The following is a 19,451-nucleotide window of genomic DNA, read 5'->3' as shown; positions in this document are numbered from 1 at the left end:
TTTACTCCCTGTGTTGGGCTCCTCTATTCCTATAGCAAAGTGGAACGCAGGGAACATACGAAATAAGGAACCAGACTAACATAGGCAATGTTATGACAGAGTAGCTTCCCCTAATCTCACGAGCTCTCACGCGATTTCCATTGAGCTCGGCAAGATGTCATCTTGATGTTTAACCTCAATGCTTGTTGCACTAGAAAGTGATCTCCAGATTAAAACATCATGCACTAAAAATCATTAGCGAAGAAAGTGAAGGAAGCAGAACACAAAAGTAATGGTGGATCTAACTTTAATGAAAAATGGAGAAAATAATTCCCTTGACTGGAATACGGCACATCCATTAGGATTACCGGTGAGACTTCTAATAGCGTGATTGTGAAGACGGCAAAAGTGAATAATCCTTTTGTGACAGAGTTTAAGAATTTTAACAAATCTGCCCTCCTTCGCCACAAGATATCTGGAGAACACATTATAACCCAAGACATTCTTTCACAACAAAAAAAATCAGTAAACTTGCCGAGACAAATGCATTTATTTGGATTACACAGTCAGGGGGTCATTGCAGATTTTGTTGGTTTTTAACTTTGCTGCAATAAAAGAAAGACCGTAAAGTTCAAGTGTAACTTATTAGAAACAAGATGAATCATTAGCCTCCTTGATTTTTGGATAAATTTGTTCTAGGACGAAGTACAATGAAACCGGTGATAGTACACATTTTATGACAGGCAGTAAAGTGACTGCCATTCAGTTAAAAATATTTATTAGGCTTTTTGTATTGGCTTGTATGTAATATGTTGGTCTATAATATTGCTTCAAAAAGATTATAAAGGAGACTGTTAAAAGTACGATTTTAAAAGAAAAATGAACTAATAAAATTATTCTTTGAATGGACAATGCATTTGTTTGTTAATTGTGCATGCATGGTTTATTTGTATATTTAGAGAGAGAGAGAGAGAGAGAGAGAGAGAGAGTATGTTGTGTAAGTTGCAAAATCCTATTTCAAGCTGAAAAAGTACGAGTTGGATGAAAATTTGTCAGTATATTTTTGACCCCCACATTTTTTATTTGACCCCCAGTTCTGACACCAAGGTTTTTTTTTTACCCTCAGTTTTACACCCCTGGGGGACACACTGACATACACACACACACATTCACAAACTCACAACAACACTGACATTAACTAAAACAATCGGGATTGTTGTCACTTACCTAAATTACATAACTTCACTTACCTACGTTATGTAACTGAACAGATGACCATTTTACTATGCAGGCTTAAGTAAACAATCCCTACAACTTTATATTAGATTCCCACATTCAGCAACAAAGGGAGGTAATGATACAAGCCCATATTCCGAGTTTGTTCAAAAGTGTATCAGAAATATGACCTTTAGAATGGTGGCATCATGCCCATCACTCTAACACAGCAGGGCATAACATCCATCACTCTAAAACAACAGGGCATAATGCCCATCACTCTAATGCAAATGGGCATCATGTTTATCACTGTAGCACAATAGGGCATCATGTCTATCACTCTAGCACAACAGGGCATCATACCTATCACTCTAGAACAACAGGGCATAAAAAGCCCATCACTCTAACACAATAGGGGATATATATTTATATATATATATAGAGAGAGAGAGAGAGACAGACAGAGACAGAGAGACAGACAGAGAGAGAGAGTGAAAGAGAGAGAGATAGTTGTGACATAAACTTGATATACTATTACTTAAACTAATGTCTTTAACATGTGTTCTTGCTCTTTCACATAAATTCCAGTTTTCATAATATTCTCTCTCTCTCTCTCTCTGACAAATGAATTTAGACAAATATTACTGAAAAATCATCTTCCACGCATCCTTGTGCTAATTTTTGCTTTTTCTGTTCATCTTCTCCCAAACGGACTCCAAAGCATCGAACATTATTGCTGCACACCATTACACTGTTGATTTGCTCACTAGAAAGAATGCCGCATCATGAGTAAATCAGGGGAATTAAGTCAAGGGACATAAATGTTATCAAACAGGCCTATATCAATTATGTAATACTGTAATGATCACATCACTTTAAACTTTGCAGTAAATATTCCATTTACAAAGTTGGACATCTTTACAGTACTCACAGTTGATCTTTGATAGCCACCAATACCTCCATACAAAATGATGATATTTTTCTTGGACTGCAATTCTCTGATTTTATGCTGGTTAGCTCTGGAAATGGATATTTCCTGTGATAAAAAACATGAAAATGTAAGGAAGAAGCATTTAAAATTCTGTAGTATGAGTGTCTGAAGTTTACAAATGTGAACGATGATAAAAATCTTCTTTAATGATTATTTTTAAGTTTAGAACTCTTGTCTTGAGTGACAAGCATGATTATATGAAATTATTTCAATGGGTATATTTTTACACCTGTTTATTTCAGATACACAATCGAATGTTTAATTTCAATAATTTTCTTTCAGGAAAATTTGAATAGCAATTTTTGGAACTATTAACGATACTTCACATTATTTGATAACACTTATTCATTTTACCATAGGTTCACAATTCAACTGATACCTATTTATTTCAAATACACAATCAAATGTTTAATTTCAATAATTTTCTTTCAGGAAAATTTGATAACATTTAGTCATTTTACCATAGGTTAACAATTCAACTGAATTATTATATTTGCTGAATAAAATGTATTCTAAATGTAAGTGTGTAGTAACTGTTAAAATCACCTATAAATGCAGAATCAGAATCAACATTATTCATCATAAACAAATACACCTAATTTGAATATCAGCAATCAAGGAATCCTCACTTAACATCCACATCCTTAGATGCTTACTGTATATACTCTTGCTTATAAATTCTTACCATACATACTCTTGCTTATAACTTTTAATCATACATACTCTTGCTTATAAGTTCTAACCATACATACTCTTGCTTATAAGTTCTTACCATACATACTCTTGCTTATAAGTTTTAATCATACATACTCTTGCTTATAAGTTCTAACCATACATACTCTTGCTTATAAGTTCTAACCATACATACTCTTGCTTATAAGTTCTAACCATACATACTCTTGCTTATAAGTTTTAATCATACATACTCTTGCTTATAAGTTCTAACCATACATACTCTTGCTTATAAGTTCTAACCATTCACACTCTTGCTTATAAGTTCTAACCATACACACTCTTGCTTATAAGTTCTAACCATACATACTCTTGCTTATAAGTTCTTACCATACAAACTCTTGCTTATAAGTTCTTACCATACAAACTCTTGCTTATAAGTTTTAACCATACATACTCTTGCTTATAAGTTCTAACCATACACACTCTTGCTTATAAGTTCTTACCATACATACTCTTGGTTATAAGTTCTTACCATACATACTCTTGCTTATAAGTTCTTACCATAGATACTCTTGCTTATAAGTTCTTACCATACAAACTCTTGCTTATAAGTTCTAACCATACATACTCTTGCTTATAAGTTCTAACCATACATACTCTTGCTTATAAGTTCTTACCATACATACTCTTGCTTATAAGTTCTAACCATACATACTCTTGCTTATAAGTTCTTACCATACATACTCTTGCTTATAAGTTCTTACCATAGATACTCTTGCTTATAAGTTTTAACCATACATACTCTTGCTTATAAGTTTTAACCATACATACTCTTGCTTATAAGTTTTAACCATACATACTCTTGCTTATAAGTTCTTATAATTCTTGCTTACAAGTAGAGTCAAACTGCAAACAACTTGGATCCTGATTTGCCACTGTATCAAGCATCATCAGATTCAGTTTTATATTGTTTGTTCTGCTGATTTCTCGTAACAAACTGCATAGACCCAGATCTGCCAATGCATTATGCTATGATCTGGGTCTATGCAGTTTGCAGTTGGACTTGACTTCTAAGTTAATACATATGGTATTCCCGTGCAAAATAACTCATCTTGTTAGATAATAATAAAAATAACAGTGTTTTATGTCTGTACATCTGAGTAAAATGCATGCAGATTACATATTAGAGCATTCCCTCACTATAAGGCCATTATAACATTTCCTGTTAAAAGACAAGTATGGACACAGACTCCATTTTAATATGTAAAAGTAAAATTACATATTTGATGTACATCATTAACAAAGCAGACTCACTGTAGGGCAGTGTTCTCCATGTCTCCCATGGACAGTGTTATGAGGGAGTACTGTAGTATGACATATTGTATACATTCACTTACAAGTTGCAGCTGCAAACATAGATATTGATCTGCCATCCCATAATGCAACAGCAGATCAGGGTACACTTTGATCAACTCATTAGTCCTAAAAAACTGCATAGGCCCAAAGCTGCTAGCACATTATGTGATGGCAGACCTCGATCAAGCAGTCTGGATGTGGATAGAACTTATAAGTGAGCATATACAGTATAAATCCTTGTCTTTACTAAGTAAACATAAATGTACAAGGATGATAATGTTCTGTGATTATGTCAAGCCTTTCAGTTTTCAAATGCATTTCCTTAAAGCAATTAATATTTAAAAGATCACAGGATCCTCATGCATCATGCAGTTATGATCTCTCAGGATGATCTGTTAGAGTAAAGCATTGCAACAACACAAACCCTTAAAACCTTGAATTACTGTATTCATGAAACTCTTCAACCCAAGTTTATACACATATTCAATTCAATATAAAGAAAGCATCTTTAACTTGTACACTCATACTCAATCCAATGTAAAGAAAGCATCTTAACTGGTACACTCATATTCAATTCAATGTATAGAAAGCATTTTAACTTGTACACTCATACTCAATCCAATGTAACTAAAGCATCTTAACTTGTACACTCATATTCAATCCAATGTAACTAAAGCATCTTAACTTGTAATCTCATATTCAATTCAATGTATAGAAAGCATCTTAACTTGTAATCTCGAATGCAATGTAACTAAAGCCAATGTAAAGAAATTGTCTTAACCTGTACACTAATACTCAAACAAATCTGAAGAAAGTTTTCTTACTTGTACACTAATACTCTATCCAATCTGAAGAAAGTGTCTTAACTTGTACACTAATAATCAATCCAATGTAAAGAAAGCACCTTAACTTGAACATTAATACACAATCCAATCTGAAGAAAGTGTCTTAACTTGTACACTAATAATCAATCCAATGCAAAGAAAGCACCTTAACTTGTACATAATAAACAATCCAATCTGAAGAAAGTGTCTTAACTTGTACACTAATAATCAATCCAATGCAAAGAAAGCACCTTAACTTGTACATAATAAACAATCCAATCTGAAGAAAGTGTCTTAACTTGTACACTAATAATCAATCCAATGCAAAGAAAGCACCTTAACTTGTACATTAATATACAATCCAATCTGAAGAAAGTGTCTTAACTTGTACACTAATAATCAATCCAATGTAAAGAAAGCACCTTAACTTGAACATTAATACACAATCCAATCTGAAGAAAGTGTCTTAACTTGTACACTAATAATCAATCCAATGTAAAGAAAGCACCTTAACTTGAACATTAATACACAATCCAATCTGAAGAAAGTGTCTTAACTTGTACACTAATAATCAATCCAATGTAAAGAAAGCACCTTAACTTGAACATTAATACACAATCCAATCTGAAGAAAGTGTCTTAACTTGTACACTAATAATCAATCCAATGTAAAGAAAGCACCTTAACTTGTACATTAATACACAATCCAATCTGAAGAAAGTGTCTTAACTTGTACACTAATAATCAATCCAATGTAAAGAAAGCACCTTAACTTGTACATTCATACTCAATCGGACAGAGAAATTATCTTGTTCACGTTTTATGAAATAAACTATCCATTCAATAATATTTATAAATTTTATAAAATCGCAAATTTTAAATTTTTCATTTAAATCTGTTGCCTATTCGTTATATATCCATAATAACTTGAAGTTCAAGTGTGTACTTAAATTATAGAGTTTCATGAATACAGTCCAATAGTCTTTAAACTGTTTTGAAGACAAAAAGGTTAATCCAGACATAAGACTCGAAAATTAGGAAAGTTTTTATACATAGTGAAACTATGCAAACATGAGGATTCAACACATTAAATTTTGCTACTTGTGCCTTTATTCTGAGTACCGAAAATTTATTTTTGAAACTGAATCCGAATTCATTGCATTCTTTGACTACGAGGCCAGGTCAGACAGACTTCAGCAAAATAATTTACACATGCATTTTCAAATGCTGAAACTATCAGCAGGCTCATTGTAAATAGGTAGCAAGCAAATGTATTATAACACAACAAGATAGAATGACAGGCATTCTTTGATGCCACAACTGTTGATACACACTTCTATGTATTTCATTTTGGATAGCAATGTTTTTGTAATTTCAACACAGCGCTGGATTAAGGCATTGGGTCACCTGGGGCACTTACTATAGTGTGGTGGGTAGGGACTTATAGATCTACAAATATACCCTGAAGAAGAGTCCTTAAACTTTTATATATGTATAATTATTATAGCTATATTAGGCCATGTATTAAATGGTTTAGGCCTATATATATGGTTTATTTAAACTGACGTAATTTTGTCCTGTCTACCCCTTAATCCAGCCTTGGTTTGAGTGCTTTCTGACCTAATTTATTGTAATGAATCTGTATAGTACACATTTTGTGTGGGTCACAACAATGTCAAATTACATATCTATTTTCAGTGTTTGTGATAAGATCTATAACTTTCAATTTCCAAACAAAGTCTTTTTTTTATAGAAGAAATACAAAGTTCTTTCGTAAGGTACTGTAAATTCACTATTGTTTGGTGAGGTACCAATTTTCATGAGCTACCAATCTTCAATAGTTTAAGGTTGCTAAGAACCATAAATTCAACAACCCAACAAACAAAAATTCTTCTGTCAAAACAATGTCAAAACAATAAGACCATTTTCCCTATCCATGATTTTAAGTTGTGACTGAATTTTTAAAAAAAATATACAAAACCATAAAAATTGATAACTATGAAAATAAATGAACTCACAATATTCAGTCTGCCTGTTGCAGAAAGAGTCTTTTTTCACCTATCTCAACTTTTTACATTAAAGATGTTTACAAATTAAAACTGAATACTCTTTTAATTGCATGGTGGTAGCAATATTTAATTTTTCAGGATCAATATAAAATTAAGACATACAAGTTCTCCTGCTACTGTGAACTGTTTTCACTTTATTTTTATTCTGGGTCACTGAATTCTTCAGAGTACATCCTAAAGTCTTCTCTACTTCCTTATGAAGGAAATGATTTATCAGAGTACTTATCAGTAAACTTGAGGAAAGAAGTCTAGCAGATCTACCGGTTATACTTTAGAGTTTACATTTCATGTTTCTTATGTAGGTGTAAGCAGAAATGAAATACTGAGTTATGTAGGTCTAATACTGAGTTCTGTAGGTCTAATATTGAGTTCTGTTGTAGGTCTAATACTGAGTTCTGTAGGTCTAATATTGAATTCTGTAGGCCTAATACTGAGTTCTGTATGCCTAATACTGAGCTCTGTAGGTCTAATATTGAGTTCTGTAGGTCTAATATTGAATTCTGAAGGCTTAATACTGTGTTCTGTAGGTCTAATATTGAGTTCTGTAGGCCTAATACTGAGTTCTGTAGGTCTAATATTGAGTTCTGTAGGTCTAATACTAGTTCTGTAGGTCTAATACTAAGTTCTGTAGGTCTAATACTAGTTCTGTATGTCTAATACTAAGTTCTGTATGCATAATACTGAGCTCTGTAGGTCTAATATTGAGTTATGTAGGTCTAATATTGAGTTATGTAGGTCTAATATTGAGTTATGAAGGCCTAATACTGAGTTTTGTAGGTCTAATACTGAGTGCTGATGGTCTAATATACTGAGTTCTGTCTATACTGAGTTCTGCAGGTCTAATACTGACCTGTCTATACTGAGTTCTGTAGGTCTGATATTGAGTTCTGTAGGCCTAATACTGAGTTCTGTGGGTTTAATACTGAGTTCTGAAAGTCTAATATACTAAGTTCTGAAGGTCTAATATACTGATTTCTGTCTATACTGAGTTCTGTAGATCAAAATACTGACCTGTCTATACCGAGTTCTGACCATCTAATATTGAGTTCTGTAGGTCTAATATACTGAGTTCGGTAAGTCTAATACTGAGTTCTGTCTATACTGAGTTCTTTAGGTCTAATACTGAGTTCTGCGGGTTCAATACTGAGTTCTGTAGGTCTAATACTGAGTTCCATAGGACTAATACTGAGTTCTGTAGGTCTAATACTAAGTTCTGTAGGTCTAATACTGAGTTCTGTCTATACTGAGTTCTGTAGATCTAATACTGACCTGTCTAATACTGAGTTCTGCTGGTCTAATACTGAGTTCTGTAGGCCTAATACTGAGTTCTGTGGGTTTAATACTGAGTTATGTAGGTCTAATACTGAGTTCCATAGGTCTAATACTGAGTTCTGTAGGTCTAATACTGTGTTCTGTATACCTAATACTGAGTTCTGGGGGTTTAATACTGAGTTCTGTAGGTCTAATACTGTGTTCTGTTGGTCTAATACTGAGTTCTGTGGGTTTAATGCTGAGTTCTGTAGGTCTAATACTGTGTTCCATAGGTCTAATATACTGATTTCTGTCTATACTAAGTTGCATAGGTCTAATACTAAGTTCTGAAGGTCTAATACTGAGTTCTGTAGGTCTAATACTAAGTTCTGAAGGTCTAATATACTGAGTTCTGTCTATACTGACTTCTGTAGATCTAATACTGACCTGTCTATACTGAGTTCTGTAGGTCTAATACTGAGTTCTGTAGGTCTAATACTGTGTTCAGTAGGCCTAATACTGAGTTCTGTGGGTTTAATACTGAGTTCTGTAGGTCTAATACTGTGTTCCATAGGTCTAATACTGAATTCTGTAGGTCTAATCAGAAACTTATTTATACTCAGTAGTTTACTTGGGCAGAATGATAGATGCCATAGTACTTTCTGTTGACTATAAAAGCAAATTCAGGATTTAAGATAAAGGAGGTATGTATCAAAGTATGTAACCAATTATATAACACAGCTAACCAAGTATATAACACAGTTAAAACATGCACACATTTCAGTATGTAACAAAATATAATGCATGCATATGTGGTACAGCTAGGGCATACACAAATCTATCCCTTGGTCCAGGCAAAGCCTGCAACATTGCTGCATGGAAAAATGAATACTCACTCCACAGTTCTGCAACAGATACATGGTAATACAAATATTATAGACTGAATTTCTCTTAAAAAATGACAATTTTAAAATCACATAAGCTTCCTTTAAATTATTGGTCTGTAGGTATCTTGGGAACAAAATACACACTTCAAGAGCAGTTGGTAAAGAAAGCTGGGTTAGCTTTCTATTAAAAAATTTCAAATTCTATTTACATATTATGAAAAAATTTTAAATTTCTAAAGGCAGTCACAAAGTTTGGTCCAGTATGTGCAGTTTGTGTGAAGAAACCATTTTTCTTCTTTCAGTAACAGTGATCTTGCTATTATGGAAACAAGTTCATCAGAACATGAATACCGATGGGTGTCTGTCAGATCTTCATGTACACTAAGCCCAAATACCGATGGGTGTCTGTCAGATCTTCATGTACCCTAAGCCCAAATACCGATGAGTGTCTGTCAGATCTTCATGTACACTAAGCCCAAATACCGATGGGTGTCTGTCAGATCTTCATGTACACTAAGCCCAAATACCGATGGGTGTCTGTCAGATCTTCATGTACCTTAAGCCCAATTGTCTAATTAATGAATGTAAAAAACACTTAGATGACAGGCTGTTGCGCATATTCCATTCATTTACACATTTTATTTGAAATATAAAAATAATTGGTTTGAAAACTCAAATAATGGTATGAATAAACGGTCATATCCTTAAATGTGTCTGGTAATTTAGTTTATCAATCTCATTCATATTTGAATATACAAAATTAAGCCATAAGGTCAGTGTCACTGACAACTTAAAACCTTGAACTCTTTGACACCTCCCTGGAATTCCCACAAATAAATAAACTACAGACAATGGTACATTACATGATCATGCTATGTTTAATAGTCTTATATGCTGGTAACTGAAATTTGTGTACAAACACCATTTCTCTTCTTTCAGTCTGTAACCCTGACCTTTAACAGTTTGACCCCAAATCAGCAGGTTACTTCTTTACCCAAAATACTATTCCATCCACAAAGATTAATCCAGTCTGTGATTTAGAACTAATGTTATTGTGCAGGAACCATTTTTCTTCTGTCAGTAGCAGTGATCTTAAACTTGTACCTTCTGACTCTAAGCCCATAATAGGCTTCTTCCTCATCTCAAGTATATGCCATCCAAAAACTTTGGGCGAGGTATGTGACGGGGAACTGATATTATTTTGTGGAAACCATTTACACCTCTCCTTTGATAACTCGCTCACAATGGGATCCATAAACAGAGACCTGCACTATAAGTGAAGGTGCAAGTTACAGAGGGACTTCCAAAAAATGAAAAAAATCTGCTTTGAGAAAATCGCAGTAGGGGGCGGGTAGAGGGAACTGGGCAGTTTAATGACTGAATCCTTGTTTTATAATCATGACAATAATAATTGTTAATAATGCATTTTTCTAATGAAGTTGTTCATTACTCTGTAAAAATACATTTATTTTCAAAATGTCCAACACGTGAAAGATCGGTCCAACTGGTTTCAACAACATCACATGTATGTGAAAACATCTATGTAATATGTCACTACATTTTGTTTTGTGGATTGGTCTGGTTCCCCGGGTGGTATATAATAGTATAATGCCAAGTCAGGACTCAAAGTAGCAGGCAACTAGACTAACTGTTGATACACCACCACACAAGATTCCATTTTCTCAAAAACTAGCGACATTATTTCGTGAGACAATCGTCTATGCTGAAACTCAATTTTGTATTGTTCAATTAGTACAATATTGATGTCATGATTTCATTGGAAGTATTAATGAAACTTCTTATTATCCTTGAGGATATCTCTGTGCCAGTTCAGGAATTTTCTGAAACTTGCTGGCCCACAATGGTCTGTATCTGTGAAATCAAGCTCTTTATTTTGCAAAATATTTGTTTCACTTGGTTGCCTTGCTGTCCATGATCTCAGTTATGAATGAGCTGGTTAATTTAAGGTTGTTTGTGTTACATACACAATAACATTTTTAACAGTGTTCGATTCATCAAATGAAGTGAGTTCACCCGACATAGGACTGGGCCCACAACATTTTAAGTAGGATGGATCTGCATGTCTTTTAACTTTTCTTTTATTCCAGCTCCATTATTTGATTCAAAAGACATAATCAATGTGATAAAACAAAGGAGGCCAGCTTTTAATTCAGTTAAACAATACAACAAATACTTCTGCAAGTCAGTTATCAAAAACACCATCTGCACTTAATTAGGTTCTCAGAGAAACACTTGCGGACATAGTTGTTACAGTAGATTGACACATTTTACATTTAAAAATACATTGCATTTATGATGATACTAAAAGATCGAATTAAAACACAAATTTCTCTGAATAAAAATTATTTATTTGGCATTTAAATATTAATGTACTGCCTACACTAGGTGTAAGTGACGTTTTTGCTGATCAAAATTTCCTTGAATTTCTTTAATTACAGTGTATTAAGAATGTTGTTTGGAAAGAAAATGTATGTCCTTATTAACAGTTGATAATTTCAAAATGTTGATTAAAATTTCCAGGTCCTATCTACCATTTTTGACCATAAAAAGAAGGATATATCGTTTCAGTTACCAATTTTGATCGCATTTTTCTTGAAGTTTAATTAATAGAGATAAGATTTTTAGGGGTATTTTCTAATTTTAAAAAATGGGATCTACACCTGACCCCACGTTATAAGCGGGTTCATGAGTTATCAGGGCGTGAGTTATCAAGGGAATGATGTATATCCTTTCACTCTTATTAATATTAGCCTTTTACATCTGACTCTAAAATTAATAGGGTTCTTTCCCATTCGATGTTGTATCCATTCAAAAAATTTGGGTTACCATATATAATGGAGAACTTAAAAGTATTGTGCAGAAATAATTTTATTTCTTTCACAGTGTCCTTGATCATTAACATTCTGACTCCAAAATTGATAGGGTTCATCCTTACCACCAAATGCAAGCTATCCCAAAATTGATAGGGTTCATCCTTACCACCAAGTACAAGCTATCCCAAAATTGATAGGGTTCATCCTTACCACCAAGTGCAAGCTATCCCAAAATTGATAGGGTTCATCCTTACCACCAAGTGCAAGCTATCCCAAAATTGATAGGGTTCATCCTTACCACCAAATGCAAGCTATCCCAATATCGATAGGGTTCATCCTTACCACCAAGTGCAAGCTATCCCAAAACTGATAGGGTTCATCCTTACCACCAAGTGCAAGCTATCCCAAAATTGATAGGGTTCATCCTTACCACCAAGTGCAAGCTATCCCAATATTGATAGGGTTCATCCTTACCACCAAGTGCAAGCTATCCCAAAACTGATAGGGCTCATCCTTACCACCAAGTGCAAGCTATCCCAATATTGATAGGGTTCATCCTTACCACCAAGTGCAAGCTATCCCAAAGTTTGGTAACTGTAGATGGTGTGGAACTCATTTTTATTCTAACAATCAATCACCTTGATCTTTTTACCATTAAATCAACAAAGTTTTTCCTTACACCAAGTGCAAGATATCTACAGAACTGGTCTCTCTCTGTTAGTGACTCTGACCTTTGAGCTTTTAAGCCCAAAATTGATAGGGTTCATCCATTACCCCAAGTGCAAGCCATCTAGAAAATTTAGTAACACTAAATGCTAGACATCTGGACTTATTGTGCATAATGGATAAACCACATCATACAGAATATATTTCAACTTATGTCAGGCATATTAGAAAAAAATACACTGCACACACACACACTGTTTGTACATTAGAAAGTACTGATATATTACATTGTAGTACGCTACAGTTTGCTAAAAGATGTATGAGAAGCAACAATAAGGATGGATGAACATATGGAGTGTATAAAATACGCACGATAATCCCAGGAAGGTATCAGATTAAATTTATTCTATAAAGTAAATAGTGGAATTAGAAATGATACACTTTGCATTTTAAGTTACAATTTGATAGCACAATCATGCATTTGGCATTCATAGTTTGTAAGCCTAGGCAGAATAAGAAGAAAACCAGATTCAATGAATTTTTGATTCCTTCCTAATGTGGTGAGTAGGGGTGAAATGATTCATCGGTATATTGATTCATTGATACCTTTGCTTTAACGACACACATATCAATAAAAGAGATAGAGAATCAATACAAAATGATACTTACCACATACAAATTATTTTAGTTTTGAGCAGTTATGAGTAATTATTATTAGTTTATAAACTGAAAAAGCATTTTCAGTCGCATGCACTGATTTTTATTAGTAAAGACAAAAAGACTATTGAGACTACTTGCTTGTTGTCTACAAATTAACACAAAGTGAATGGTTCGCAATCTGCCCCCCCCCCCCATGCTAATTATCTTAAGTGAGAAGCATGTTAAGCATATAGGATACACATGTACAGTGTGACCCCGCTATAGCACACTCCATTATAATATGAATTTGGATATAACATGGTCGTGGTGTGGCTCCCGAAATTTCATATACATGTATTGTTCTCATATACACAAAAAAAATCTTTCCTAAAAGTACGAAAAAAAAGTAAAAGAGTTTATTATCATTTTGGGGAAGAGATCGTGTATGAATAATATAAGACATTTGTGGCGTGTCTCCTGAAATTTTATTTTATTTTTCTCCTACAAAAAAAAGTAGTTTTTTCTTCTTAAAAGTACGAAAAATAACATGTAAAATGTTTATTCTGGGATCGCATAGGTCTTCGCCAATGTGGCAAACTTGGATTTTTTCCTTATTGGCGGCAAAATATACCATCTGGCGATTTTTTTTTATTGCCGACATTGTTGGCTGTTGAAACTTGTATATACAACCATTGGTTTGGAGTGGAAAAATTCTGAGGCTCCATGAAAGGAAGCCGCAAACTGGATATAAAATGCACTGAAATTTATCTATTGTTACATAAACAAATTCTTTGTCCATATTGACAAACCATCTAAAGAGTGCACTGTTATATCATAATCCACTTATCTTGACGTCTAGCATGAGTACTGTATGTTGTGAGATATCCGCTTTTTTGTTGTTGTTGACATTTCTGGTAATGGAGATCAACCGGACGAGGCATTATCTTGTATTCTATCTTTTGTCGGATTTTTGGCCGCTCGACTGTATTTAATATATTTACATAGACTGACATTTGTATGTAGATGGTAAGTAAAATTCCTCTTCTTTTCACTCACAATTAAATCCTTCTGAACACCCATTTGTTAAAATTCTGATGCATGCGTGGAAGGCAGCATCACGCTGCTACCACAAATGTAATAAAAAAAATAAAAAAATTTAAAATAAATAAATTAAAAAAAACATCTTACTCATTTATTCAATAGGCAGGGAGGAACAGTAACTAGAATAGACCAAACAATGGCCAATTCCTTTTTAAAAATGTAATCAGATAAAATAGTTTGCTGAAATTTCAAATGAAACAGACTACCTTTGAAGCACCGATTGTTATGAAAACATACTTAGCAAATGATAAAAAAAATCAGTCTCAATCATGCAGTACGATTATTTGATGCTGCCACCACAATAAGAAATGGGCATTTGTTTGGTTTTCCAAAGCTGTCCATTAGTGGTTACTTCAATAATGCATGCACCCTTCATTAAAGAAAGCCGACTACAATCTTCAATAAAAACAAAGAACTTTTCTTCAAAGGAAGTCAGTACCAAACTTATATACAAGTAAAGGAATCTGATTGATTTTTGCATTTTACAACATGACTGGAACACGTTAACTGTGTTGTGAAAGTTTCCTTTTTGCAGGGAAAAAGTTTATACTTATGAATGCTACCAATGCCGGCTTAAAATGCAAACTAGCTTTTACTGACTTGGGACGTAAAGAAAAGTAAATGTGCTTCTTCATTCGTTCTGTGATTTTGCCATGTTTTTCCACTGAATTCAGACCAATATGACCTGTGACAAAATTATTGAATATTTTAAATCTCTGTGTCCATATTTTCGATGGAATCACTTTTAATCTCATTTAATATGCATTGATTTGAGATGGTAACTGTGCCAATGAAGCATGTATTTTACTGCCTGCATTTATTATCTACCCCTCTGCACATTATTTGGGGTACATGCATCATTTTCTTCAGCTAACTGACCTGGTTGCTTATAACATGGTTTGGTCTATAACACGGATGGGTTCTATGGCGCCCAACTACCATGTTATAGCAGGATCACACTGTATAATGAAGTACTTTACTCATTATTTAATAACCACTTTTACGCTAAGTTTCTATGTTGCATTGTATCTTGTCCACTTCAGCTGATTTGAAAGCTACACTACCAGTGTGTCACATGGTGAAATATACTGAACTCCCATGGGTGGTTATTGCTTGTTCCGGTCCAGGTTAAATTAGAAATTAATGTAGCATATTCCCTGTATGACAAACAGGAAGTATTGGCAAAGCAACAGAGAAACTTCACTCAAAATCATTACTTGATATATCAAGTACTTATACAGCGATGCTGTCAGGGTGTGTAATTGCATGAATCGTGCAAAATTTGTACGAATTTACACACTTGGAGAATGGCGATGCATGAGAAGTCCAGCAAATAAGTTGCAAGTTCCACATATAAAAATGTGCTTGGGGAAGTATACAATTTTTATTTAACCATTCTTGTCTCAAGATCTGTTTTTATGGGTAGGCAACTGTTTACACATCTGGGTTCTTCTAGCATGACATGAATGGTTTCTAAACTAAATTTGACTGGCACATTGTGCCCTGGAATAAGCATTACGGCATAGTTTGAACCATCCATCAAGGAAGTTTTACAAATGCTTTTTTAAAATACAGGCTACCTAGAAAACACAAATTTCTAATTCCAGGCATGGTTCATTACATTTTTGTTTGGCAAATACTGGCTGATGATAGTGATGATGGCAGTAATTTTTAAAGTTATAAGTATATCCAAATATTGGAGCTGGGAAAGTGTTAATGGAGATACCAGTGAGTGCTTCTGAGCCCAAAAATGGTATTAAATATGAGTCAGATGTACATGTTAATGGATGGACAAAAATAGATGACATAACCGTCAATTTCCCTTTCAGCTGTATTTCAAAATTAAATGTAGAAAGGGCAGAATACTGGACCTAATTAAAATACAGACAATTTAAAAGGAGAATGTAGCTTTCATTTTTTTTTAAATTTAGAGCTGCAGATCATATAGTTCAAAACCATACATCCATATCAGGGTTAAAATAAACTAAATAAATAAGGATGACAAAAGTAAATTAAACAGTAAATATATTTATTTGAAAAACTCTGTCTGCACAAGCATACTATGGATTTAATTGACTAAAAACCCTAATACAGCATTATAGAACAGATAAGAAATTATGCATAGCAGTCTATTAACTACAGATTCAAGAAAGTATGTTATGTTAGTGAAAAATCCTATTTTGGAGCACATCTCCAAAAAATAATATCTGTGAGCTCTGGAAAATTGATTTGTTGGTATTCATCCTCATTCCCATGCCTTAATTCGTTTTAGAAGAGATTCTTTTCAAGAGGAAACTGCATTATTTCTTCTGTTTTGAACATAACATTGTAATGTCTTCCAAGTTTAAGACATGAAATTGGTAATAAAGCATTCATGCAAAATAAAGGGCCTGGTGGTTAAAGTGACTTAAATGGAGTGACCATTAAATGGCCTGAAACGTTTAATTAACTCAGCAACAACCAACCGGTAGTCTGTTTGAAAGTATTTTTGTTGTCTTATCACTGATGAGAATTGGGTATCAATAGATCATAAATATATGACTATCTGTAATCTGCATATTGGAAATACAACCAGTTACCAATACATCAACATATATAAAAGTGAACCACCTACTTTCCAAAGTGGAGAAACCATCTAGTTTATATGTGTATTGATATGTATTTTATTGCAGGCTATATGTTGTAAATCATATCAATATGCAGCACATGTGTATTGTTTGACCCCTAATGGTGAGTTCATTAAAAGTCATGACTTGAGACGGAACTGTGGAAGTATCTGGCAGACGTAGAAAATAACAAAGTTCGTATCTCTATCCCAAAGGGCATAGGAGAGGAAATAAAATACGGGAACAAATTTTTTCAGTAACTATAACCCTGAAGATAAAACAATGACTGTTATACACAATATACTATCAAACTGAGAAACATAAGTGCACACAATGCAGCTTTTAAAGATATAAAGCTGACAAAAGCAACTATGAAACACACACACACACACATGACCCACAATGTGGTACACAACATATATACTCCTATAAGTTTCATACCTTAATCTCACATGGCTCTAATGTTTTAGAATGAAAAGAAAAATATGAATGAAAACTAATAATAATAATCTAAGACCCTGACATTGAAAACAGGACACTAATTGATGCTAATGATGATCTATAAGGATACCAAGTTAGTTTCGAAAGGCATGATAGTTATAAAGTACTATGGCTTTGATGTTGAAGACAGGAGCATGGATGTGGCATACAGTGCAATCTCAAATGGCTTGATACCGGTACTTATAAAGCACTATGGATTTGATGTTGAAGACAGGAGCATGGCTGTGGCATACAGTGCAATCTCAAATGGCTTGATACAGGTACTTATAAAGCACCATGGCTTTGATGTTGAAGACAGGAGCATGGCTGTGGCATACAGTGCAATCTCAAATGGCTTGATACCGGTACTTATAAAGCACCATGGCTTTGATGTTGAAGACAGGAGCATGGCTGTGGCATACAGTGCAATCTCAAATGGCTTGATACCAGTACTTATAAAGCACCATGGCTTTGATGTTGAAGACAGGAGCATGGCTGTGGCATACAGTGCAATCTCAAATGGCTTGATACCAGTACTTATAAAGCACGATGGCTTTGATGTTGAAGACAGGAGCATGGATGTGGCATACAGTGCAATCTCAAATGGCTTGATACCGGTACTTATAAAGCACTATGGATTTAATGTTGAAGATAGGAGCATGGCTGTGGCATACAGTGCAATCTCAAATGGCTTGATACCGGTACTTATAAAGCACTATGGATTTGATGTTGAAGACAGGAGCATGGCTGTGGCATACAGTGCAATCTCAAATGGCTTGATACCGGTACTTATAAAGCACTATGGATTTGATGTTGAAGACAGGAGCATGGCTGTGGCATACAGTGCAATCTCAAATGGCTTGATACCAGTACTTATAAAGCACTATGGATTTGATGTTGAAGACAGGAGCATGGATGTGGCTTACAGTGCAATCTTAAATGGCTTGATACCAGTACTTATAAAGCACTATGGCTTTGATGTTGAAGACAGGAGCATGGCTGTGGCATACAGTGCAATCTCAAATGGCTTGATACCGGTACTTATAAAGCACTATGGCTTTGATGTTGAAGACAGGAGCATGGATGTAGCATACAGTGCAATCTCAAATGGCTTGATACCAGTACTTATAAAGCACTATGGATTTGATGTTGAAGACAGGAGCATGGCTGTGGCATACAGTGCAATCTCAAATGGCTTGATACCAGTACTTATAAAGCACTATGGATTTGATGTTGAAGACAGGAGCATGGCTGTGGCATAAAGTGCAATCTCAAATGGCTTGATACCGGTACTTATAAAGCACTATGGATTTGATGTTGAAGACGGGAGCATGGCTGTGGCATACAGTGCAATCTCAAATGGCTTGATACTTATAAAGCACCATGGCTTTATGCTGAAGACAGGAGCACCACTGTGGCATACAGTGCAATCTCAAATGGCTTTCAAGTTATAAAGCAGAAAGGAAAGTGTGAGAGAACACTTAAACTTATTTAGCCATGACCATGACCTAGAATTCAGGATCCCAATGTGGTGTGTGACCTTCTTTTTAATGAAAATTATGTGTATACAAAGTTAAATTTCTTAATCTCAAATAAATTTCAAACACTTATAGAGCAGAAAGTATAACAGATAAATGTACTGATGAAAACACTGGTGCTATGATGACAAGAGGAAAGCAAGATAGGTACAAAATACTGTCTTTGCCCTAAGTTTGTTGATGGCCAAAGCTTTGGGACACATGAATTTTTTGTCTGAATTGTCTGTTTATGCACAGTCATAGTGTACAATTTTATTTTTTACCTTAATTTTGTGACACAACCTAAGGTTATAGTTTTATTTTTGACCGTAATTTTCTGACACTAAATAAGTCTCTAGCTT

At 34.2% G+C, this 19,451-nt stretch overlaps 1 protein-coding gene across 2 annotated transcripts in view; it reads right to left on the bottom strand.

Annotated features, from left to right (window-relative positions):
- LOC149774328 (uncharacterized) overlaps positions 1 to 19,451 on the bottom strand; it is a 101,386-nt gene that overhangs the window by 11,283 nt on the left and 70,652 nt on the right. For both annotated transcript variants that reach the window (XM_089945408.1, XM_089945407.1), the window contains exon 14: positions 2,126 to 2,230. In XM_089945408.1, the coding sequence (XP_089801534.1) occupies positions 2,126 to 2,230 (105 nt within the window). The remainder of the gene's footprint in view (positions 1 to 2,125; positions 2,231 to 19,451) is intronic.

Source organism: Sinohyriopsis cumingii, unplaced genomic scaffold, assembly GCF_028554795.1.
Source record: "Sinohyriopsis cumingii isolate HCF-2022 unplaced genomic scaffold, ASM2855479v2 utg000349l, whole genome shotgun sequence".
Taxonomy (NCBI): domain Eukaryota; kingdom Metazoa; phylum Mollusca; class Bivalvia; order Unionida; family Unionidae; genus Sinohyriopsis; species Sinohyriopsis cumingii.
Note: the sequence above shows the minus strand (reverse complement) of the source record. Positions and strands in the feature narration are given on the sequence as shown.